This window comes from Etheostoma cragini, chromosome 23 (assembly GCF_013103735.1).
Source record: "Etheostoma cragini isolate CJK2018 chromosome 23, CSU_Ecrag_1.0, whole genome shotgun sequence".
NCBI lineage: Eukaryota > Metazoa > Chordata > Actinopteri > Perciformes > Percidae > Etheostoma > Etheostoma cragini.
Genome location: NC_048429.1, coordinates 5,257,668 through 5,284,316, shown reverse-complemented (window position 1 = coordinate 5,284,316; position 26,649 = coordinate 5,257,668). Strand labels below are relative to the sequence as shown.

The 26,649-nt window shown below is 40.2% G+C and overlaps 1 protein-coding gene and 1 long non-coding RNA gene across 12 annotated transcripts in view; one reads left to right on the top strand and one right to left on the bottom strand.

Moving 5' to 3' along the window:
• Positions 1 to 8,391: 8,391 nt before the first annotated feature.
• LOC117938997 lies at positions 8,392 to 24,404 on the bottom strand. Its single transcript, XR_004655514.1, has 3 exons — positions 24,394 to 24,404; positions 19,804 to 19,808; positions 8,392 to 8,495 (listed from the first exon to the last, which is right to left on the bottom strand). It is a non-coding gene; the product is annotated as an uncharacterized LOC117938997 (long non-coding RNA).
• The window catches only part of magi2a (membrane associated guanylate kinase, WW and PDZ domain containing 2a), a 199,777-nt gene continuing 189,233 nt past the window's right edge, over positions 16,106 to 26,649 (top strand). For 7 of the 11 annotated variants that reach the window (XM_034864006.1, XM_034864005.1, XM_034864004.1 and 4 more), the window contains exon 1: positions 16,107 to 16,612. In XM_034864006.1, the coding sequence (XP_034719897.1) occupies positions 16,312 to 16,612 (301 nt within the window). In that variant the 5' untranslated portion in view covers positions 16,107 to 16,311. Of the gene's footprint in view, positions 16,613 to 26,649 lie in introns of all 11 variants that reach the window. The other 4 variants (XM_034864007.1, XM_034864016.1, XM_034864003.1 and 1 more) reach the window with 3 other exon arrangements.

Below are 26,649 nucleotides of genomic sequence, written 5' to 3'. Positions count from 1 at the left end.
TATCTATCTGAAAAATTACCAAAACAATTTAGCTAAAATTGTTGTTTGAATTCCATAAAGGAAGAGGTTCTTCGCCTTCTTGCTGAGAGTTAGATTAGTCTCATGTCTGTATGGTAAGTAGGAAGCTGGAGCCAACAGGTGGTTAGCTTAGCATGAAGACTGGATGAAAAGGGGAAACATCTAGCCTTGCTCTGTCAAATGGTTACAAAATCCGTCCTCTAGCACCTCTAAAGCTCACAAATATACAAGTTGTCTCTTGTTTTTCTAACCCGTACAAAAGAACAGTGTAAAAATGACAAATTCTGTTGCTCCAGACGTGGGAGCATAAGCAACACAGAATGCTGTAAATAACAGCACCCGTGCTGACGCTGCTCATGAAGACAAGCCAAGTCAGGTACAACAGGAGCAGCCATTGTTTGTAAGACCTTTTAAGGCAAACTTCCTGGTCCCATCCCAATTCTTCTCCTTTCAATTAATGGAAGCGGAACATACAAACGAAAACAGACAAACTGACCGGCTAGCGGTGCACATTACCCATACCTGTCGCCCTGAATGACGCCATTACCTCTGCAAGCTCATTGGTAAACATATAGTGTGTGTCGGTAGCCAGATGGCGAGCGAGAGATAGTTATCTGCTCTCTCCCTCACTCACCGTATCAGCTTGGCTGGATAAGAGAGGATCCAGACAGTCAGAACAGGAGCCCATTTTAAGAGGGGGATGGCACTGAAGTAATGAGGGTCTTCGTATAAACCTTATTAGGTCTGTCCTCACTTCACCCAACTGTCCACCATCCTCCTCTCCCAGTGTATCACCTCCAGAGCCTCACCTCTGATCCCTGATGCCATTTTCCACCCACTGGTGTCACCGAAAATCATCCAAACTTGTTACCCAGCAAGGCCCAGCATTGTTTGTTTCCCACTGTTTTTTGCTCTTCTTCTTTTTTTCACCATTTCTACCTTGCAGGAAAAGTTTCTCTCGTTATACATGTCCTCCACTCTGAGCAGAATTTTAATTTGGTTGACACTCAAGGCTCGGGCAAGACAAGGCAATAACTCATCCTGTCTGAATGCTGATGGCAGGAGTTTAGCCTTGAATGAAATCATGGGGTTCAGCTCCATCCAATGTTCCAAATTATCCGCTGAGCTTTAACAACCTGCCGTCCTGGGTCATATGCAAATGCAATGATATTTTTAATGGACTTTGTAAAGGTCTGACATCTGTCATGCTCCATTTCCTGTCTGGGCCACTTCCTTAACATACTAGAGTTGTTCTACATACATTTGCTGATGCAGAAGTGGTGGCCGAACTTTGACCTTTGTGCGGTTATCACCATAATTTAAATAGCCATTATCAACAAAAAAAGTCCAATACACATACGGAAAGGCAATTTACAGTATAATTCACCTTCCAAGAGATGTAAACCATCAGGAAATGAATTTTCAAGTTCATGTTTTAGCTTAAGTTAGTTTACAGTTGCTAGGTAACAGCACTCAGATATATTACCTTAGTCAAAGTAGCAATACCACAGTGTAGATAGACTCTGTTATAGGGTTGCAACTAATGATTATTTTCATTGAAGATTAATCTGTTGATTATTTTCTTCATTAATTGATTAGTTGTTTTGACAATAAAAAGGCAGAACATGGTGAAAAATGTCGGTCAGTGTATCCCAAAGATGATGTCCTCAAATGTCTTATTTAGTCTACAACTCAAATACTTTCAGTTTACTGTCATAGAGAAGTAAAGAAACTAGAAAATATTCAGATTTAAGAAACTAGAACCAGATAATCTTGACATTTTACTTTTTTTCAAAACATTATCATATTGATTAATTGAGTATCTAAATAGTTTTGTAATGTAAAAGTCCTGCATACATTTTTTAGCATCAATAGTATTTTCATTAAAGGGGCGCCATGCAGTTTTGGCAATTTCTTCGCTGTTTATTCGGTTTTTGTTCGTAACAGACAGATATTATAATATAAACCTTTACGTACAATAGCAAACATCCTGAGGTCACGATGACAAGAAAAACAAAGATTAAACAGAGTTTATCTCAAAGATACTTACAAGTGCAACAGCAAGAATGCCAGGTCAGCATCTGTTTGTTGCAGTTCTCACCAATATGAAAACGCAGCTCCTAGTAATCTATGTTTACTTGTGTCTGACTCCTCGCTCGGTCAGTCTGCGGTTCCCACTTTCTCTGTTCCATCAACAAGGCTTTCTTAGCTTGCTGCTTCTTTTTTGCCGGCACAGCCACGACGATGTGTGAAAACCGGTGTGTGCAGTGCCTTCAAGCAGTTTGTTACATCATAAGACCTGATATCACGCGATACTTCCTGCCGCTGTGGCCGGCGGCTCGCCAACCCAAAGTTGTAAGGCTGTTTTTTTCTGCTCACAGGCAAAAGGGGGGAAGTAAGACAACCACCATTCAACCTGAAAAAAAATCATATAAATATTCCAATGACTCCAAAGCTGTTCAGTTAATGTAAATTAAGCTAAAAAGAACTGCACAATTCCCCTTTAAAGAAACAGAAGTAGAAGTACTTACGCAGAATGGCCTGTTTCTGAATTACGTTATATTACTGGATTATAATTAATGATGCTATAATGTGTTTAGCACTTGAATGTTGCAGCTGGTAAATGGGGAGCTAATTTAAATTACTTTATACACTGCTTGACCTATAATAATACAGCATAATTGATTTGTTGATTTGAAGTACATTATCTCTGTCTGAGAAGTAGTGGAGTATAAAGTAGCAAAAAATGGAAATAGTCAAGTACAGTACTTCCATAAATATACTTACAGTACATTCCACCACGGCAAGGTAATGCAGGTAAATGGGGCAGATTAATTAAAAAAAGAAATCTGTTGATAAGTGTGGCTTACAGGAGCATCTCTGACAGAATATTTAAGATTTTGAAAAACAGCAGTGAGCTACACTAACAGAACCTCCTGTACACTAGAGGAATAACATGCACATACAGATGTTGTGAAAAGAATATTGGTAAGGTAGTGGACTGTATATAAGTGGATACTTCCATACAGTTGGCAGAATCTCAACAGAAAGCATTGAAAGAGAATGGTCAAATCCACTGGATCCTACATTTCCCAACTTTATAGGATTTTTTTTTTTAGATCAGAGAGCTTCACTGGGGGGTCTGGGTCCCTTCCTCATAGTTGCTTTAGGGGGGTCCCAAGTTATTGTTTAAAGGTAATGTCTGAAAATATACATAAACATGAATTCAACATATTGTTAAGAAAGATAAATCAGCTTATTTGGGAATTGTGTTTACACAAAATGATGAATTGATGATAGGCTTATTGTTGTGAAGGTAAAATAGCCAATAAGGTAGCCATCCACAGATGCAGTTAAAGTTAAGGAGTCATTGCGCTTCATCTATATTTAACACTAAAACATGTAGAAACATATGAATGTGTCAATAATAACTCGATCTCTCTTTCAGCTTAAGGCACCCTTGGCCTAAAAAAACGTTGAAGACCCCTGATTTTTTTAATAATTCGTAATCGTATATCATCTGGACCTCATATGAGGAGTCCTGTGGACTCTCAACATTACTTGGAGTCATGGTAAGGCACTTTGAAGACTGCTTGCTCTGTTGTATCTGTGTGACATAGGCTTTAGAAAATATTTTTCAGTTTTTTTTTGTTATCATTATTGTTATTCAAGGGCTTTATTCTTAAATGTATTAGAGCCTGCAGGTGTTTTTAAAATCTCCCTTGAACACCCTTCCTCCACCAGCAGCCTTGTCTACCCAAAAGCCCCCAGTGTCTGTGTAAACCAACATCCTAATCACGTAACAAAGTCATCACTGAGCAAACACCATTATTATTTTTGTGCATTCACACAGCTCCGTGAGAGGTCTGCCTTTGCTTTAGCGATGAAGAAACCCTTTGATCTTGCCATTCCTTGTGATAAATATTCATCAAGATGCTAATCTTGTCAACTCCTGTGTTTATGGTTGATAGATCTCTTAGTTATATTAATTGCCTTTCATGAATATTTCCCTGTGACACATTGATTCATACAGCGTAACAGTGGTTAGCAGCAGGAGGAGTATGTGATAGGTGGATGATGTATACTTCCACTGGCAGCCTCCAGGCAGCTGCTCTATTCTGAGTGACTGAGGGTTTGGGCTGAAGGTAAGAGGACGACTAAATCTTCACTGCTGCTGCATCACCAGTGATTACTCTTGCTCTCCTGCAACAGGGAAAACATAAAGCATGTTGCTAGCAGTGACAAGGCTAAAGCTGTATGGGCCTAGTCTTAGGACTCCAGAGGAACTGTTCCCACCTGGCATGGTATGATAGCTACCACAAATTCCCGCTCCATCTTCCAAAAACAGCAGTCTACCAACCTTGAACGTCACTAAAACTAATGGTCAAGGTGAGGATTAGGGCAGGATTACGTGTCCTGGATGAGCGGGTGTTTGGGCACACTGCGTTCCTGACCACACTGCCAAGCACTGGTAGAAGAGCAGCACTATGGAGTCTGCATTGTGCTATCCAGATGATTTTGATATATAACTTTTATACATTTTAAATTCAAATTATGAATTGTTAATTAAAGTAGAATTTTCAGGTGGTTTCTAGATCTCTAGAACTAAAAGCACAAAATAGAAATATATAAAGAAATATATGGATATATGGATCGTTATGGTCTTCAATGGCAGCTCAGGAGTTAAAATCCATCCATCCATCCATCCATCTTCGACCGCTTATCCGGTATCGGGTCGCGGGGGCAGCAGCTCCAGCAGGGGACCCCAAACTTCCCTTTCCCGAGCCACATCAACCAGCTCCGACTGGGGGATCCCGAGGCGTTCCCAGGCCAGGTTGGAGATATAATCTCGCCACCTAGTCCTGGGTCTTCCCCGAGGCCTCCTCCCAGCTGGACGTGCCTGGAACACCTCCCTAGGGAGGCGCCCAGGAGGCATCCTTACCAGATGTCTATTTATAGAAGAATACATTTATTCCAGAAATAAAGTCTTTCCAGTAGTGACTGCACATTGAAAAGGTAAAAATATGATCAAGAAAGTTGTATTAACATTGACAAGATTTATCAAGCTCAAATAGTGGTACAATGGGCCAAAGGCTTAAATACATGAACATAGTTTTTTCACGCAGGTGTGTAAAAATTCATCATATTCATCTTGCAGTAGCCAGCCCTGCAGTACACACTGATACACACACATTACATTTTTGTATTGACACAAACATGGATCGATTATTATTGTTGGAACAGTTATGACTCTATAGTACTGGTACACACAGGAGAGGATGCAGGTTTTGCTTACCATACCTCTAAGTATACCAGTATAGAGAAAAATCCATTTTGAAGGCACACAAACCTCACCCTTTTGTATCACAAAGCCTGATTAGCTGTCTGTCCTGAGGGAAGGGAAAACCATTCTGCACTCTACAGCAGGGGTCACTGTTGAACTGAAGCATTCTTTTAAGTTTGTATGCGTCTGCCTTTTTCTCACTCTCCTTTCCTTCACTGTCATGAGAAAATGTAGCATGACAGAGCTGGAACAATAGCTTGATTTGATATCTAGGTCATGCCAAATCTTCTAATCTTAGCAAAGAGAATATTTATTAACGAGCTGAGTGATTTGCAGTGTAGGCTGCTACAGCGGATAGATCGGGGTGAATAGTTAAGTTGTGGGCTACACCTGCATGACAGAGGAGGTGCGTACAGTGGAGTGCAGTGAGCTAGGTGCTACCTTGTCAAAACGCCTTAAGGGAATTGGAACAGAGATGAATAAAGATAAGGCATTTGATTGATGTGGCAGGTTTGGAGAAGGAGGTGGTTCTGAGTTTTGTAGGTCATGGTAGTTAGTCAAAAGGGGATGTGAGAGCCTCAGTTGATATCGGTGGTAGAAATTCTCATTTTGGCAGAGAAAATTTACTTCGGGTGAGTTCATGAGGCAGCAGAGGTGTTCAAATTGCATAGCGATGCCTTGTGCCTTGGCATTTTGTGCTGGAAAATGCAGCAGGAAATCATTTGACTAATTCAGGCTACATGAAATAACATTACGAGGGTGTGGAAATACTACAGCAAAATCAATCTTAGCAATAGGCCAGAGGACATTTTGACATGTCAGTATGAATAGCACAGGTGTAAATTACAAAATGACGGCCTTGGTTTTAAATATATCACCTTGACACTAGTGGAGTGTGACAGGAAATTCTTACCACCAGGTCCACACTTAAGGTCTTTTATCAAAGAAAATTCTTTTTTTTAATTTAAAAAAAATTGTCAATCAACATGAATTGATATACAGTATATAAACCAATCACCAACCAATCATTTCAAAGATTATAATTAAGGGATTGAATGATTTTTGTTACCTCCTCATTCTCTATAACTAAATATTGGTTGCAAACATCAGCAGGGAAGTATGTGAACACTAGTGCCCTCCTTATTGAGTCAATTTGAGCTGCGTTGAGCCTTAAAGTATCTGAAGGACGGCCACTGCACTAGTTGAGCTTAATGGTTCAATATTACCTCCGCTAAAGAGGAAGTGTTTTTGATTCGGTTTGTTGGTTTGTTTGTCTGTCAGCAGTACTACGGAACTACTAGTGACACGATTTTCACTTGGTCAAAGGGTATAGTCTGGGCCACGGAGGAACCCAATAAATCTTGGAGCTGATTGAAATTACGGTGCTGATACACCATTTTTCTTTTCCAGAGATGGTGTCTAGGATTTACCCCCATATCCTGTATGACCACCTGTTCTAGCCTAAAACCCACTTAAATCCCACTACAGCAACTCCTCCTCTGAGGATTGAAGCCAGGAGAATTGTTTGAAAGCTCCAATAAGTGGACCTTGCGGTTTGTCTTTTTTTTTGTCAAACTACTCAGCCTGCTATATTTTCAACATCAGAAATGAAGTGGTCTGTCTTCAGGGGCTTTGAGACTATTGTTATTAAGGTAGACTTTTCTAGAAAAGCCTTTCTTGCTAATAAGATTCTAAGAAAATGTAAAGTAATGGGGAAACAATTGAGCACTTTAGCGTCTTAGAAAATAGGACTAGGTGAATAGTTTCTATAAGGTTAATTTAGTCATGACTGTATGTTGTGGACCACAAGTTTCTACTTTGAGCTCTTTTCCTGTATAGTCATAGCCATCGTTGAAACACTAATTATTCCCGCTACCTTTGTATTTGCATTTACACTTAGAATCCAATACACAAAGACAAACATTTCTAGGATAAGGAACACATTGTAACTCCGATTCGGCCAGTCTCTCATAAATCACATGACCATTTATCCATTTCCTATGACAGTGATGTAACAGTTACTCCTCACTAAACGAGAAGAGAGGATCTTAAGGCGCAGCTGATCAATGAGGGTCTTTGGCCCTTTTGACGGGGGCTTTGTGGACAGAATACCGAAAAGGGCTTTGGGAAAAGCTGGCCCGGGGTCAGCCAATGACTCAGAAGAGGCTCAGAGAGTCCGTTAGCTCAAGGCGGGATCTGTCTCTATATACAAACTTCTTCACTCTGAACTAGCGGGAGCTATGGAGGGCAAAGGGGACCTCACTTGTACAGTTACAAGGTCTAAATATTAATTAAAGGGATACTGAAAGCTTGACTAACCTCTTCAACCCCGCTCTGATGATATTTTTTTTAAACGTTGGGATCAACTTTGTTTTTTTAATCCTCTTGTCTTCACAGAGGTGCCACTAGCTACAGGCGCCACCTGACCTCTCAGCCCGCTGCTCCACCTGTAGACGCTCCCTCTGTCTCAGCAGTTGTACAGGTATTATGAGTACTAAACCACAGTGCTCTGGTGTTTGCACGGTGGATTAAAGAACATAGGGTGGTGATGGTGCAGTGCATGTGACACATGCCTTTGGTCAACCAACGTGTCCTTGAGCAAGACACTTAACCCCTAGTTGCTCCAGAGGCGTGTGACCTCTGACAAATGTAGCTATTGTAAGTCGTTTTGGGTAAAAGCGTTGGCTAAATGACAAGTAATAATGTAATAACATTACCGACCGGCTGAAGGAAATTTGAGATTGTGCAAGGCTGTGTGTCTTTTAAAGAAGGGATGTGAATATGTGGTAACCTATTAGAGCAGAGGTCTTCAACAACCCCTAGATGGTCCCAATTTTTGAAAGTTTTTGCAGAAATGAATATGTCTGAATCCAACACATTATTAGCAAATATAAATCTCCACTGATGATAGGCTTACTGGCCCATAGGTTAAGTAGCCAGTAAAATAGCCATCCACAGATTAAGTTAATCCTAAAGATTTACTGTGCCAGATTTACTGTGTGTAACAATAAAAGATGATTTATAAAACCATGCCAACAAATATTATTTTAAAAGCTTAGTATTCTACATAGGCACTATGTACCTATGTACTAGGTATGTAAAGGCTTTGGGCTGCCCTACACTTTATTGTAGGTCCAGTTTAACATGCAACTTAATTGTATGCAATATCTGTTGTATGGGGACCCTGCTCCGTCTCTCTTTCAGTTTAGGGGTCCTTGGTTAAATAAATGTTGAAGACCCCTGTATTAGAGTTTAATGTGCTCCAAAATAATTCTATAGAATTCTGAATTAGTGTGTCTCATGTAATTCAGTGGTTTGCAAGTATAGCTTTGTAATATTTTATCATGTGTCTGATTTTTGTGTTGATGTAGAGGACACTAGAATATTTCATCTAGGACTACAGAACCTTGTTTTAGACTCCTCATGGCCATTTTTTGGACATTTGCAATTAGAGCTCAGCACGGACCAGGGCTAGCTATATTGGTATGGGGGGGCTTTCCATAAGCCATAGTTGCAAATGAATCCTATATTGTCAGATTGTGTTGTCTTTTTCTCAACAAAGCCAGTGTTTGGATACTATATTTAGATACAGAGACTTGTATTTGTAATTATTTTTCAAAGAACCAGATTTTCTAACACCGGTATTTATCTTTTGTTCTGGTGAGAGAATTTCATGTTGATCAAAGCTGCTCCAACTGTGAGTCAGCTGAATACGCTTATTCATCATGTATTTATTTATTTATTTATTTTTTTAAATATTATTTATTGGGCATTTTAGGCCTTTTAATGGACAGGATAGCTGAAGATGTGAAAGGGGAGAGAGAGGGGGAGTGACATGCAGCCAAGGGCTGCAGGCTCGATTCGAACCCGGGCCGGCTGCGTCGAGGAGTAAACCTCTATATATAGGCACCCGCTCTACCCACTGAGCTATCTGGGTGCCCATTCATCATGTATTTCTATGGTGTGAGACGTGGATTTTAACCCTAAAATTCCTTTCACATGTTCGCTATTTTAGGTCAAAGTAGTCAGGATCTGTCTGCAGAGAGACAATGAAAGGGAAAGAGCTGTTAACTCCTGCAGTATAAGATTAATAACCATAAAGGCACCATAACCACAGTATCCAAGGTGACTGAGAGAATTACAGGCAGCTTCGAATTGTTTATCTTCAAAAATGATAAGCATGGCACAGACATAAATTATCGCTCTAATCTATGCCATTTATCGTAATTCCACTTACAACTTTTGAGATGCCTCCGGGCTCTCGATCAAATCAATCATGAAAAGGATTTTTATGGAAATGAGTGTGAGAGGAGTGCCTAAATGCTGAATATACTCTGAATCCAGAATGCAGATTACTATGGACAGTGAAGTCCTGGATCGGACTCTTGTCTTGTCAGTTTATGGGGATTGGCAGGCTGGAGCATCTATTTAGCTTTGAATTAGCAATTATTTTCTCAGGTTAATGTGCTTTTACTTCACATATGTAATCAATCTGGTCATCGTGAATACATATGGTCAACTTACATAAAGTCTAGCTGGGTCTCCTGTGTGCCATTGTATTTATGGTGCAGGCAGAAAAAGCAAGAGAAAGTATGCAGAGACTCACAGTCACACATATTAATGCCATGAGGATGTTATTGTGTGTGCCAAGGTTTTATAATGCTAGTTATACTCTGACAGCATAACTCTGTGTGCAGATGAGAAAAGGTAGAGAGCAGAATGTTCTGGCAAAATAAAAATCAAATTACATTTTGAGAATATTGGCTATTAAAATGGACCTTTTGTCTAAAACATAGCACCAATAATTCATTGTGAGATTAAATAATACACATCATCCAAATTGTATCAAAGACAAATATCCATATGAGTGTATTTATGTAAATGTATGTATGTGTGTATGTAAACACCAATATCTGCACAAACAAGAGTCTCTATGTAAATATGCACAAGAGTTATGTGTGTATGCTTTTATTGAGCACTAAAGACTGAGATATACAGACAGCATGTTCAATCTCACAAACTTGCAACGTGGTTTATTCTGCCATCCATACAGCAACTCAATTGACAACATGCACACAAGAAAATATGTAGATGTTATTGAACCAATTTAACCAATTCCATGAGAAGATAAAGGTGCGTTGTATGAGGAGCAAACCAATTTGAGAAAATATTCAACTGAAAGCAAACCTATCTGTGGTGGTTTGTCAGATATGCTTTGTGACGGCATGTGAGAAGCGGCTTGTAAAAGTCTATCAAGCTGTCACTCTGTTGATTGGATGTTGTTTGTGCCATGGCTCCCCTTCTGATGGATGATGGACCCTGTGAACACCGAGACAGATGACTTACTGCGATAGTGTGAATGTAACTTCCCAGCAGTTGGAGGGAAGCAGGCTCTGGTTTTTGCGGGAGAGAGTGAGAATCTTTCCAGACTTCGAGGCAGTTGAAAGCCCTCACCGTGGGAAAAGTTACTTATCTGTCTGGGCTGATAGGGAGGGAGGGGGGGAGGGAGGGAAAGAGGGAGGCTGAGGTGGGGATGTTGAGTGTTGTGCTGGTTTCCTGACAGCCAGACCTGAGAATCCTGCCTAAATTATTTGCTTTGAACATAACACGGACATACATTAAAAATCAAACAGCAGAGCAGACAATCAGAACTGGTCAGAACTGAATGTAAAACACCATTATAATCATGCAGAGGGCAATCAAATCAAACCTGGTGGACAGATACCCTGAGTTTCACCCTGAGTGTTCTGTGATTTACTGGTTGTGTTATTAGGTGCATACAGAATAATTCATCAGTGGCCATAAAGCAGCAGGGGGGGGGGGGCTGCAGTGGAGCTGCAGCGGAGGCTACTGTTCTTATTGTTACCCTAAAGGCTTCGCACTTATCACTTAACAAGTCACTGTGTTCTCCCCGGTAGACAGGATACAGAATGTATGTCACTAGCCTTTGTAATGTAATCCAGGCTGGGTGTTCATACTGCACAGATCTTTTTAACCCTCCTGTTGTCCTCGGGTCAAATTTGACCCATTTCAAAAAAAAGTTTCTATATCATAAATTTGGGTTTCTTTCAAACAAAAAAATAACGTGGATGGTTCCCTACAACTATTGTTCTTCACAAGTAAAATAAAATCATCGGTTCACTGTGCTTGCATTGAATTTGCGTGTTTTATTCAGTTGTACAGCATTTGAAAAATATTATTAAAGAATGTTTAAAAAAGGGTCGAATTTTTTTTGAAAATGCTTAAAAGACGCAGGGGGGAACACAACAACAAAATCTGAAAAAGTGACACCAAATTGTAAAAAATGATGACCTAAATGTTGACAGTTATTATTTTAGATTTTGACCCAGAAAAACTAAAAGTTGGAGTTCGACAGGAAGACAACACAAGGGTTAAATGGAGGCTGGAGACTATTTTTTGGGGACTTTTATTTGTGCTAAACCAAGTGAAAATTCGAATAATCTATTGATAAAAGCCTGTTTATATCTACACTTTTGCAGTTTATAATGTCACAGGAAAGTAGAAGATAGCGGTTGAAAAAGCTACATTTCACAGAACAGAAAATTAAAAAAAAGTGAAGAATACATAAACGGTACAAAGCATGTAAACACTAAACAACTTAAGTGTTATTGTTGAATGTGGAACTTGCTCCCTCTCAGCCTGAGCATCAGTGAGACTGTGCACTGGTTCTGGTGATGAGGCCTGGCTCACATTGTGTGTGTGTGTACCAGTTCATCACATTATGTTGAGATCAGGGCTTTGTGCAGACCAATCATGTTCTCCCACACCAAACTCCAAAAACTGTATCTTAAGTGTCTAGCTTTGTAAATGAGGGAGCACAGAAAAACAGTGTAGGGTTATGTTTTGCTAACTCTATATCCTTCACGTTCCGATTCCAGGACTGCTGCGGTGCAGCTTGAAATTCCTCCAGATGTCCTTTTTGGCAGGATGTCTGTTACCTTGCACTGTCTTTGTGCTGAAGGACCATGGTTAACTGCTCCTGGGGAAATCCAGACAGCTAGCTAGACTATCTGTCCAATCTGAGTTTTCTGTTGCACGACTAAAACAACTTTTGTTCCATCAAAACAAGTTCCTGCCCGAGGCTATTTTACAAGGGACCGGGGCTCCGGCTGCTGCTTAACCCACCTATGATGATTGTGATTGGTTTTACAGAAAATAAACCAGCATGTGTTTCTCCCATCCCAGAATGCTGTATGGACTAGCCAGACCCTCCTTTGGAATGGCAAGACCAAACTAGGATTGGCTTGATTGGAACTAAAGGGTGGACCCTTGCCCAAACAGCCAGAAAATGAATGGATGGCTTATTTGCTACCGACTCTCTTCTGCTTCCACTCCGTACGATGCCCCCATCATTTCTCTGCCAGTTCCAGCCAAGCCAGAGATTCAGGCGATGGGCTTCCAGGTTCAGCTGCACATCTCTTGGCACCCCTTCATCCTCGAGGGGTCAAGCAAAGTGAGGTGCGGAGTGACGGACTGGACCTATCCTGCGCTGCAAGGTCGAGCAGATGGCAGTGAAATAAACAGGTCCGATGCCTCAGCTGGATTGGCCTGAATAAGACAAACTGAACCACGCACTGACAACGTGGAAACAGCGGCTTCCATTCAATCATTCAACCCTGTATTGAGTGCGACGTTGTAAAACAAGCAGCCAAACCCCTAACAATGACTCCGCTGGAGCTGTTATGGCAGTGTTCGCTCAAAGAAAGTGGATAATAACCTCCTCTTTCTTTGGCAGCGGAAGCCATCATCAGGCAATTTTGCTTTATTCTTGACCAGCTTTAATTATCCTGCAATGAGGCTTGTCATTACCATTACATCATGTAGCAGAGCGGCGTAGCAATCCCATGGGCAGCATCACCGACTGAGCCAATGAACTCCCATCTGGCCATGTAGATGGGACTGATGGCAGACTTCAAGCAATGTGAATCTGCAGAAAGGAACTGAAGCTGCTGGGCATGTGTGTCACGTTCCCAAGAAAAATGACAATTATACGAACAGGAATTGTGAAAATGTTGTTCTCTAAACACATTTTGTTTCATAGTCGTATTGTCATTAACCCGCACTTAAGGGCTCATTGTGCACCCAGGATATCTCACGCAGATTGATCCCACACTGTTATTCCAGTCCTTTCACTCCCTGCACTCTTCTCCTCCTCAGCATTTATTCTGCCAAGCGCAGAGAATTCCTCTCCTTGTTAAAACAATTGCCTCCAGAATTCCTGCCATTGTTAAAATACTCCCGTTCTCTTTAACTTTCTTTCCTTTTTTTAATTTGCGCTCCCAAGTCCGGAGTGCTCCCACCTCTGGAATGCAGTGTCCCTTTACCAAATCCTGCGGAGGAGAAAATGATGCATTGTCTGTCGCTTGTTTCATCATCACGGCTCAAAGGCAGCAAAATAGTTTTGAGGAAATAATTACAAGTCTGTCTTTTTGATATCTTCTCTTTCTCCCTTTGTTTGAAGGCGTTTAAAAAGTCACAAGTTGATATTCTACAATTTAATTCCTGCACATGGTGGTTATTTGACAGGCTGATTCCAATATTTTTGCTCTGAATATACTTTCTTTTCAATTCTTATTCACTTTGTTGCTGAGAACTAGATGGTCTGTAGGCAAAAGGAAGTTATTGGGTTTAATCTAAAGGAAACAAAATTGAATCCGTAAACCAAAAAGTTTTGTTTTTACAGTTTGGGTTTTGTATGCTAGCCGTTTCCCACTGTTTCCAGTGTTTATGCTAAGCTAAGCTAACATCTCCTGCTCAATATTTAGCGTATGATAGTGTTATCAGCTTCCCCATCAAAAGGAAATTAACAATACAATATTTCCCAAAATGGGAAACTATTCCTTTAAATTTGACTTCTTTTAGTTTAACAAAAACTCATAAGAGACTATAGTAGGGATATTGGTGTCTTTACATTATACCTTACTTAGGCAAATATATAGATGTTTTAACCTCTATTTAAACCAACAAAATATAGGCTAAATATAAGGTTTTGCCTGAACAAAATATAATTTAAACTTAGAAGAGTTTTCTAATTTAAATAAGGAAATAGTAAAGAATACACAAACCTAAGAATCTGACAAATCTATTGATAGGCAACACTATAATGCAGCCAGTATCGCTCCAGCACAGTTTTCTATCCAGCTGTGTGGAGTTGGCTTTGACATAGCACACTATTATGGAAAATTCTAATAATTTGACTCTGTTTACACAAGTTTCAACATTTTCTGGAAACCCATTTGAACAAGGCAGAAAAAATGATACTTGATCATGATGGCTCTTTGTGTGGGAAACAAGTTATCTCGAGTCATTACTGGAATTTTTCATTTGTTCTGAGAAAAACACAATGTTGAGGCTCAAAAAGGATTAACATGCCACAACAGATAACTCCACAACGTAGCTATTATATATGTACATCCACACAATTGTGGAAGTAAAGCGGAAAACTGTCATTACTGAATATGAGCTTAGTAACTGAGTAAAAAGATTTTAGGAGAGGCTTCACAAAGCAGATTGGAAATTATGAAGATTTCAACTGAAGGTCAATACCCACAACACATTTGTTTGAAGATGGATTATAGTCAGTTAGTTCTCCGTTTGTTTTACATCTCTTTCCTCTAGTTTGATATAAAACCAGGGGATTTTTCTCTTTCGAGCCATTTCTTTTGGCAAATGACAAAACTAGTACAGCGGACGGACTGTGTATCACAATTGCTGTTAAAGGTAACAAAATATACTTCTGAATCAAAAACATAATGAGAAGAAGCTGAGAAAGACTTGCTGCCCTTGAAAGAGTTTTATAAAATACAAACGCTTCGTTCAACAAAACCCTTGAGGGTGTTTCAAGGAATTAAAATCCTTTTCTGTGAAGTTCACCTGAAAAAAATGATGAAAATGTATTTGTAAGACTTCTGTAGTAACAAAGTATCTGAATTAGGTGACCTTGTGGACCAATGTCCAACCAGAAATAGACTGGGATTGACGTAGTTCCACTTTTGAGGGTAAAGGAAATACAGTATGCCTGGAAAAAGCAAGTCGGTTGATCTAACTTTCTGAAGCTTACAATCTGCAGCATCTTAAGTGTCTGTAAGCAAATGTCAGAAAGAAGAGACATAGTTGTGGTATGAAAAACAAAAACGTATTATTGCTACTCTGCTGCCAAGCCAGTGGAAATACCTCTCTCTCTCTCTCTCTCTTTTCCTTTTTTTCCCAAGGAAAGCTGGATTCGGAAAAAGCCTTCCCTCTCTCCTCCTCCTCCAGCCTTCACATCCGGGTCAGTTTGGTTAGTTGGAGCTGGATGTTGCCTTAAGGTGCCCCTCGTAAACTTGTGAACTTCGAAGTTTGTAAGTTGTAAACACATCTCCTACATGTATTTTAACAAATCTGCTACTTAGGATTGTTGCATTTTAAAGAACAATGCATGGCTTGTGTAGGGATTTTATGGATACATGCTCATTCAAAGTTGGCTTTTTATTACAAAAACAGTATGTCAAATTGTTTTTGATATAATATTGACATGGCCAGTGAGAAGTCTATATCCCCCAGGTGTAGGTCCATAAACATAAATTACCCCTTAACTAAAAGAGTACATACAGTATATATACTTTATATAAATAAAACAATAATATTTTTATTTATTGAGTGGATTTCATGCTTTCTCTCTGCAATTATTAGTTTTCAGCTAAGGGTATCAAATAAATTATCCTAAATTCTGTTTTTATTTCTTTGCTAGGTCGTTTTTGAACATCAAACTGCCAATTCCGATTTTGGAGTTATTGCATGAAGGCATCACAAGTTGAGCAGCTCCCAGTTGCAAAAGCAGACTGACGATCCAGCTGCTGTGCGTGCGAGCGTGTGCGCCGACATGGATACAGTTGGCTTTTACTGTTGAAACTGGACACATTACAGTGGCACGGTGACAGTGGAGGACTTCAAAGAGCGGTAAAACTTCTTCCACGGCCGCACTCATGTGATTTCCCCTTGTTTGAGCCATGTCCAAGAGCCTGAGGAAGAGGAAGAACCACTGGACTAACAAAGTCCATGAGAGTGTCCTTTGCAGAAATGAGGAGGGGGAGCTGGGGCTGGAGTTGAAGGGCGGCGCAGAGAATGGACTGTTCCCGGTTATCGGCGAGCTTCTCCCGGGCAGAGCCGTCTGCCAAAGCGGCAAACTCTGCCAGGATGAACTCCTCCTGGAAGTCAATGATACCCCAGTGGCTGGACTCACCACCAGGGACGTCCATGCAGTGGTTAAACACAGCAAAGACCCCGTCCGAGTCAAGTGTGTTAAACAAGGTGAGGTTTTGAAGCTTTCACAACAACTTTCCCGCATTTCGTAATGTTTTTTTTACACGCTCTTGTGTTTTGACAGAAGTGCTATTGTCTCCTAAAACTGATAGCCTCCCCCATGCTCGATGCTATGAACAAACCATGTTGAGAAAATTAACTTTTTCTAGTGTTTTGTTACTGTTACAAATCTTCTGGGCTCAGACATTAATATTCTCTCCACAGTTGTCGTAAAAAAAAATGTGTTTTAGACGTTTTTTGGTTGTGTTGGTAGGCTAAGGGTCTTGTTGCTATGTGGTTTAGCTTTTCAAGGGGGTGTGTTACATTTGTGGCAGTTAGAAAATACCCACGCCAGTTTTACACACAATTCAAGTGCACATGTATGGTTTTCAACTACTAATAACAAATATACCCTATTGATGCTGTACTCACTGTAATATTTTTAAAAGTCACTCAGCCACCCTAGGTCAGATTACTGAATATCCAATAGCCTGGGTATAATACCACTGCATTGGATTAGATTAGATATTGGATATGATTACATTGGATTGCACTTCATCAGACTCCTTTTGAAATGGTCCCAAACCAAGCCTGCGTCACATGCACAAAAGGAATTAACTTCAGCACAACAATGTTACAAGCAAACATCTCCTGCATGGCCATTAGAAATAGACATATTCAAATATACCACGTCATTATATTTCACATATTTTAGAATTGATGTGTATAGAGTTGAAACAGTTAATCGTCAGTAATTTCGAATTTGATTTATGAATCATTAATGCATTTTTTTAAAGCAACAATGCCAAGAATTCTTTATTTCCCCTTCTCAGATGTGAACATTTGCTGATTTTCTTCATCTTCTGTGATAGTAAACTGAATATTTTTGGGTTGGGAGCCAAAACAAAAAGTTTGAATAGTCAACTTGAGTTCAGAAAAATTCTAATGGACACTTTTGACTATTTTACGAGATTTCTATGATCAAACAATTAGTATAGAACAAAATAATTGACAATGAAAGTAATTGTTTGTTGAGGCACTAGATGGATGTAATCCCTGCGATACTGTAAGTGGAAGTATAACCGTTGGAGTAGTTGTGGGTTTACTTTCTTTCTTGAAGGAGAGAACATTGCTCTATATTTTTTTGACCTTTGACTCACAAAGGCTTTTTTGTCAAGCAGACATTTTAGTATGCAGTATTTATTATCCAATTTGTGGTATATTAAGTGGACTAAATTGGATTTGGAGAGCATATTGTTGGAATGTTAGAACAATTTCCCAAGTCCCTATTTCAGCAATATAGCGGGGTCATAAGAAATGAAAAACACCATAAAGTATGATAAGGTCAAAGATATTGAATACCACAGACACAGTGGTAGTCCCCTCAGGAATACTTTTTTTTTTTTCAAGCAAGTGCAGTGGATTGCTTAAGCGAGTGTTGTGGAGTGTGGAGCAAGTGCCGTGGTTTCACTTTCAGACACACGAAGCCAAGATTGTGCCGTCCAGACTCCATCGTTGTTGGAGACATTTTGGAATTGCAATGCAAGCAACTGCCAGAACACCCATGTTGACGCTCAAATAAAAAATTTAAAAAAAGAGCACAAGTCATTTAAATTTGCCTAACTCCAACCAACTACATCTAACGCTTGTCAACTTTGTCCACTGGATGTGCAACTCTCATGTCACGGACACACATGTCTGGCCGTCTGTGTGTTTCATCCTTGCAGCTAATGACGCCGGGTGCTGCATTGTGAGCCGAGAGGAGGATCTGTGGGCTTGCATTTTGGGGTGAAAAAATCAGCAAAACCCCATAAGAGGCTTTGGATCAAAGTCTTAGCCTGTGTGTTTGTATGTGTGTGATGGTGTGGTTGTGCGTTCAGCATCGCACCAGAGATTTATTCAAAAGGCAGCCAAGCCTATATCAAACTAATGTGTTACTTCCCCCCCCCATTAAATATTTATATCCTCCAGTGATTGCTAAAGTGATTGATATTCTCACATAGCTCTGCAGGGGTTTTCTCGATCGCTTGTTGACGGTGTCAAGTTGTTTTTAATATCAGGGTGAATATGTATATTGGTAAACATGTGCACGAGTAAATATTACGGGGGAGGTGGATGGGGGAGGAAAGAAACACCCTTGCAGTGTCCTTTCAGCAGGGTGTTCAATAACAGATATTTTTCATTTCTCAGCAACAGAGGCCTGTTGACTCCTTCGATCTGTTTCAGCAGAATGAGCAGATTGAGTAGAGTCAAAGAGCACACAGTACAGTATTATCACAATAAACCAGGGCTGGCAGATTATATTCATGTCCTCTTGCTCTGCGGCTTCATGCCAAGTGTGTGCAATTAAAAAAAATCATTTGTATTGTTTACTTGTAATGATTTCCCTGCTCCAGAGCCACAGAGTGCTTCTAAAAAAAAAAAAAGGATTTCAAATGCTCCAAGATGTTCAACATGACATGGAAGCAGCTACTGTAGTTGACCAGTAGTTGTAGAAACACTCCTTTGAGCTGGATGAAGGTAGCATAGCAGGGTGCCGTCATGTAGGGACGTGGACGGGTCTGATCTCAGAATCCCCCATTTCCAACAGAACTCTCTAACCGGTCTTACCGTACTGCAAAAACATGGTTAACTCTGGGAATATTAGTAGGACAGAAATAATTATAATTGGATTTATAGATAAATTGACACAAAACTATTTGATCTTAATACTTTTAATCAAAAGTGCATTTTTGTACCCATTTTATAAAGACAATAATTCAGTGATTAATTCATTTAGAACATAACCGGCAGATTCATCGATGACAATAAACTTTAGTTGCAGCCCTAAAATTGGGACTGTCCCCTGATTTGTCTCTTTTACATTTGCATGAAGACACTGACTGATCCTTGTTTTATAATCCCAGCAATGACCCAGAGACAAGCGTGTGGTCAAAAAAGTTTAAATGGAACTTCTTCCACATAAACTAATGCCAGTGTTACTATTGGTTTTATCTTTTATTAACAGGAGCCACTTTACTTGAACAAACTGCCAGCAATTAAAGTTCAAACCTTCCCGTGTGTTGGGTTCCTTTTAGCCTCCAGTCATGAACAGAGGCACTGACCAGTTTACATACATGCATGGTCGATCTCTAGAGGTTGCTTGTGGCTTTTGAGATACTTTATTGAGCCTTAGATTTTTTACACTCTGTAAATAACACACAACCTTGCCCAAAGCAGCTCCAGATACCAGTCCCCAGTCCGTACTGGGACTGAGCTACCGCTGCCCCGTTTTGCCGGGGCTCGCTGCTTTGCTAATGTCACAACTGTAAATCTGCTGTTCCTTTTCTCTTAGGATATCTTGTCTGAAGTGCAATCTTCCGTTACTATGTAATAAAAAAAAAAAAGCCAGTTCATGATTTCCCTTCTTTCTGTTCTAGGGATTGCTAATCATGTTTATGCATTTAATCACTTATTACCTACTGTAACATGACTTGGAATTTTTCACGTCTGTACTCCTTAGAGCTCTAACCCCTTCTCGCACATATTAAGTGTTTTATTAGTCTCCAACGTGAGGATTAGATTAGATTGCCACCAGCAAGCAGGCCCGCCCTGTACGACGTAATTAGGATCCCCACAAAACACTGATGAGGATATAAGAACACAGGGCACAGTTACATTCCGAGACACAGTTCATTATTAAGTGTTCATATTATGCTCAGTTTCAGGTTCATAATTTCTGTTATATCAGTTATATATTGCCTAACTCCCCCTATACATGAACCTGTGTTGCGGAGTGAGAAGGCAGTATCGCGACAACCCCTTCCAACTCCAGAGTTATCCTTCTCGTCCAGATCCAGTGCTACCACATCTTTCATTTACTAGTAGTCCCTTTTCCTTATTCCTGTTTTGTCTGGTAAATTCAGCTAACTGTAAAGATGGCTAAAAGGGAAAGGGGGGGGGGGGCTCCGGTGACGCTAACGGAGGTGTAGCTAACGTTACGAGTGGCCGCAGTTCTTTTTAAAACTTCAAATCTGTTTCTGCATGATGTCCATCAGTCTACCGACTCAGTCTGTATTGTAATGCCTCTCTGAGTGGCAGCGGCACGGTGAAAGCCATTGATTGACTTGATAATGTGTTGGAGGCGTGCGAATGCTTCTCACAAATTGCAGTGAAAGTATTTTGTCGAAAGCTCATCTAACCAGCACACTGCGGTTGTTATTTTTCTCATGCACGAATCCTCCTTGGAATATATAAAACTGATCCACTAAAAACTCCCCAACTAAGTTTAAAATGAAAAAAACATTTTTTTTCCTGTACTTGATTCACAATAAATGTCTCCATGTAATTCACATATGAAAGCCTTTTAATGTGAAATAAGTGCAGCAGGAAGTTCGGTCCCCTTTCGGCTCTAGGAAAGCATTATGATTGGTGAAAATTGACAAATTATTTCAACTGAAATGCTTAGCCATCAACTTGGCACTTCATTAAGATGGACAGTTTGTTCACATTTGAGGGGTTGGGGACCCCCGTGCTATGGTAACCCTTTTAAGTGCTGCCATGTGTTTGCACTGGACAAAAAACGAAGCTCAAGAACAAGGGATTAATCAATCCTTATCTGCCGCTTTGTGGATATGTTTTAATCCTCCAGGTACACACAAAGCATGCAGGCAAGTATGTGAACAATGCCCCTTGCATTGCAGCTGCCTGTGAAATGATAACAAGCAAGCGTTCCAAATCCATTCTCTCTTCACTCAGTCTTACCGTAGATAATCTGCATGAAGAGTAAACATTGAAACAGTCGCTTTCTCCGTAATTCATAAATATTGCTGCCAAAGCATCAAGACAAGTTAGCTTTATATCATATACCATGCTTCGTTTTCTCTCTCTCGCACACGCACACACACACACACACACACACACACACACACACACACACACACACACACACACACTGAAATGCCCCAGTTCAGCTTCCTATTTCAGCTCCAGTGAAGGATTAATGCAGCCAGCTATGCAGGCTGTCGCTGCATCTTTCACTGCCACTACAGTGAAAAGCTCTTACAATAGCTGTACTCTAGTGTGGCTGCGAACTTTATGCTGATTGAGCCGGGCTGAGTGGTGTTGGATACAGGTGAGGGTAGACAGTTCCAGGTCAGCCGAGGGCAATCAGTATTCTTTCTGGTGGCCACGTAGCGTTAGCTGGTGTTGGGGAAAGTCATTACAGCAACCTGAGCACGGGGAGCTTTAGCAAGGCGACAATGGCAGCATGGATGGCCGTGACTGTTGGTGTCCGTTGGTCACCATCTTTAGTCCAGTCAAGTATTGGACGGATTGGTGTAGTTGTAATTCAATAACCGACATTTTCAGGTATTTCAGGTGAGCTTATATTGTGTGGAATTGTTGATTCAGATTGCTACAAATCTACAACAGGATCTACTATAGTTACAGTAATTCCCAAAAAGTAACTATTGTAATCTTACAGTTGTTCACCTTTTCAAATCAAAGCTGACCAGTTTCAGATCTGTGTTGTAAGGCCACATTGGATAACTGGCTTATTCAGATGGCTCAGAGATTGTATTAGACTTAATGTACATTAGGACATTTAAAAGCTCAACATGATGATGTTGATCAATATTACTCAACTATCTATCAAATGTTTATCTGTTATTTTTAATGGGTTTTCCAAAGTTTAAAAATGTGGCATATACGCACTAATTTTGTTGGTCAAAGGGTATTACTCACTAGCAACTGCTTGGCTCTTGCTCTCTTGCAAAAACCTTTTGCTAATAAAAGGCCAATAAAGCCTAAATCCATATTGAAATCTAATGTAAGAGCTGTGATTCTACCTCTCTTATTTTTGCTCTTATTCTTCTGAATTGTCTATGAAGCATGCTTTTGTGTTGTCTTTGGAAAAAAAAATTCTATGCAGTCTGTGACTATACCAACACAATAATTTGATATAAGCAAATAACGTGACCCCACAAAATGCTTATTAAGGGAGATTGTCCTCTCTGGTGCAGCCCTGTTTTTGATTAAAAGATTTATTTATGCATTCACGTCAATCTTTCTACTTGTAGCTTAACCAAGGAGTACTTTACATCATAACAGCCTTTGCCTAATGGTGTCTCAGGTCACGCTATAATACTCACGTGATGGTTGAGTCCCTGTTTGTGAACTGCATACTGTATGGAAGCTCTGTGTTTGAGCAAATATGTAGGATAAAGTCATGTGTACACCCTCAGCTAGTGTCAGCTGAAACTGACGTCAGCCCTTTTTTGCCCCAAGATAAAACTGTTTTGCAGCACAGAAATCCTCCCCATAAAAATCCATACAACAAGGAAACAATTCACAAAACAGCATTGCACTAGCTATCCAGTACAGCTCAACGGGAAACCAGTATGTTATACTTTCAAGTCAATGGTGTGTGGCCAAGTAATGGGCTGACTGATGTGAGCGATGATGCGTCTGGACCGGTCACTGGTCTATTGGGGGTTTAAAAGATGGGACGGGCAATCCCTGAGAAGTTGGGTTGAGTCAGACACGCACTATTGCTTGGTCCAGTAATGATTCTGCATTAGAGTCAAACTCATCTGTCTTCTTGTCACGGTCCCATTGAGAGTGTTGAGTTGCACCAGCAAGTGTAACGCCGAAAGTGTGATACCCATACAGACTCACACATATGCAGAAAGAACTGTGTGTGTGTGTGTGTGTCTGTGTGTGTGTGGGGCCTTAGCACCACTTACCACATGCTGTCCAATCATGCTTGACAGAAGTTTGGTGGAGATATCCTGTTGTCGTTGCCTCTGTTACACTGTCTTGACTGCCAGGCTCACCTCTGGGGACAGGTACATGATAAGAAACACACACAAGCTCCCCCACACACCTGTATATAAACTGTCTTGTCCTCCTTGTCAACAGCAGCCATCTGTTGTGGCAAGTGGAAGTATTCCAAGGAGTGAGCAATAGGAAGGCTGCAAACTTTTGTGTGTGTGCAATAAAAGCTGGGCATTATATCGATATCGTGACTAGATGTCATCTTAGATTTTGGATATCGTGATATCATAATTCGGCATAAGTGTTGTCTTTTCCTGGTTTTATCGGCTTACATTACATGACAGTAAAGTGATGTCATTTTCTAAACCCACCAGAGTGTTGTAGCTGTTCTATTATTTGCCTTTACCCACTTGGTCATTATATCCACAGAACTGATGATTAATTATGAAAACTCTCACTGTGTAAATATTGTGAAAGTACCAATAGTCAGCACTAAAATATCATTGTAATACAGAGGTATTCAAAGAAATATTGTGATATTTGATTTTTTTTGTATCAATTGTATCAAGGAATCAGTTAAGTTGTCTCTTTATTAAAATGAAAGCGTTATTTTTCTCTTTACGTGGTGAACGAGGCTGAAATAAATCTTTATGACCTCCATTATCTAAGCTCTTTGAATGAATGGTGTCTGGAACATTAAGGGACTGAGAATAGAAAGGAGCCCCTTACCTTTTCATTACAATGGATTATAGAGGAAGGAGAGACGGTGTGTACAAATAGAAAATCTGTTTCGGTGTCTGTTTCTGTTGTTCTACAGAGTGGCTACTTCTAAGTAAAGAAGCTGTCACCTGCTTTGGTCCTTTACCAAAGCACAACACGTGTAGTCTTGTATTGCCTGACCCTTTCCACAGCCCTGTGGAGGAGCACTAGTCCACACAACATTAAGGGGTGGGAGAGAAATGTACTCTGATCTTTAAACCAATCACGGAAACCTCTGCAAAATAGCCTCGGGAAGGAACGTGTTTAGGTGGAACGTGTGTACTTTCAAAATTTGTTTTAGTCGTGCGACAGAAAACTCAGATTGGCCAGATAGTCTAGCTAGCTGTCCGGATTTAACCTGCGGAGATCTGAGGAGCAGTTAACCATAGTCATCATAAATCCTTCAGTTTAAAATTCCAACACAAAGAGAGTGGCTGATATGCTAGTATAGGAATCCTCTACTGAACTTAGACAATGATCAGCTAATATTCAATTTAATCAAAACTAAATTAGACAGAATTTATTTGTCCATTGCTTAGTTTGCCATGCAACGAAGAGAGCGCTTTGAAACTTGGCTGATCATCTTATTTTTTTGGCAGGCAGCGCGACTACTAATCTTTCACATGTGTCACACAGTCAGAGCCGTTATTCTAAATCTCAATCTTTACCCATTTGCTCTGCGCGCCTTGACTGAAATGACACATTTACGACTATAAATGAGTGTGCAGATCGCTGTTGAATCAATGATGACAATGTGAAAGATTAACATCCTGCTGTGATTGCCATGGCAATAATCACCAACTTTTTCCCAATCCAAGCAAACAAAAGAAGGAAACAGAGTAACACCTAAAGTCAGAGGATTACATTCATAATTTTTTTTGGAGACCATGAATGTCTGCACTGTATTTCATGGCAATCTATCCAATAGCCCATATATTTCAGTCTGGACTAAGGTGGTGGACCGACTAAGTGACCAACAATGACATATGTAGAGCCATGGCACTAGCATGGCTAAGAATTGGTAGAAATGTTTAATAACTTTTACATAAAGAGATATTTTGCACGGTTTTCCTAGCAGCCAAGGTCTGCTGAAATCTGCGTTTGTTCGTGTCATTTAGGAAATTTCATCAGACAATGGCTGGGGAGCCACACATCATTCATCTAAACACACTACTCACAAAAATGACACAGAGCTGGGTTTAAAATTGGCAAAGTATTCCTTTCATTCTGGACAACAAATCAGTCCTCAAACTAGTCAAGTTCATTTTCTGTTGTTCAACTTATCAGTTCATTGGCTAATTATTTCAGCACAAGGCATATCTTGTGATTTTAAACAGGTGTTCTATTTTATGGCCCAACGTATTTCACTCACAGTAACTTTGAACTCATTATTCAGGTATTTTTGATGCACTCAGTAAAAGAGGATTGGTGAGTACTCTGACATCAAACACACATAGGCTTTATCTTAACAACACTAATAATCCCATGTTGGCCACAGTTACTGTACAAAGCAGTAGGATGTGTGTTAACATGTGCAGATGTGGTGGGAGAGAGCATGTATAGCTTAATGATTGATGGATGATTTTTGGCAGTCCAAGAATTAAAATTTCAAGAAGTTGCAGTGAGCTTGTGCACTACAACGAATAAAAGACAAAGCCTGTGAAAGACTGTTTACTAGCTGGATGTTCTAGCTTGATGTTGTTTTTGTCGCTGACATTGACACCTAAGCTGTCATTGTGTATGTATGGCGTTTTGAGCACCTGATAGTGAATGATTTGTCTGCCGCGTACTGTATATGTACACAGTTTTACATTGAGTGACACTGGGGATGTCATTTTTCTTACAGGAATGCTCATTTGTCGCAAACGTCAAGTCTCAATGAAACTTGTATTATCCCAAAGATAGCATGATGCTTCCCACCGTTGCAACAAATCAATGTTGTCATCTTGAGGCAAGTTTTATTTATCTTGCACGTAGAGCGGCCTTGTTTTTCCACCACCCTTAGGCCTCTTCTTTATCAAAACCCAATCAAAGTCACAAAGAGGAATACTGCCGACTCAGCAGCCCTGTAGGCAGACGATGAAGCCAAAGCAAAGATCGGTGTTGAAGCTGTGATGAATCACTTAGTGGCTGGTTTGCAACCTGCAACATATGATAGGTGCACCCCTGCTGCATACCATACGTGTTTGTAGAGGGAGATATTGGAAGGTTTCATGTTTGTAAAAGTTAATATTCCTACACCCTCTAACTGCCAGTGGTACGAATATAAATAAAATCTAAATGGAATATTTTGAAACAAAGACAATGGGGAGGTTGAAATTGGCTGGCCAGCTTACAGAGAGAAGGGAATATCAAGCAAACTCCTCAGCCCACTCTAGTTGATGCTGATTCACCAAAAAAGGGAACAATCAATACAGAGCGAATAAACCCGCTGTAGTTGGTCTGTCCATCTCTAGGCAAGGATCAAACAGTCTTGTCTTTTGTGTGTGTGTGTGTGTGTGTGTGTGTGTGTGTATGTGTGTGTGTGTGTG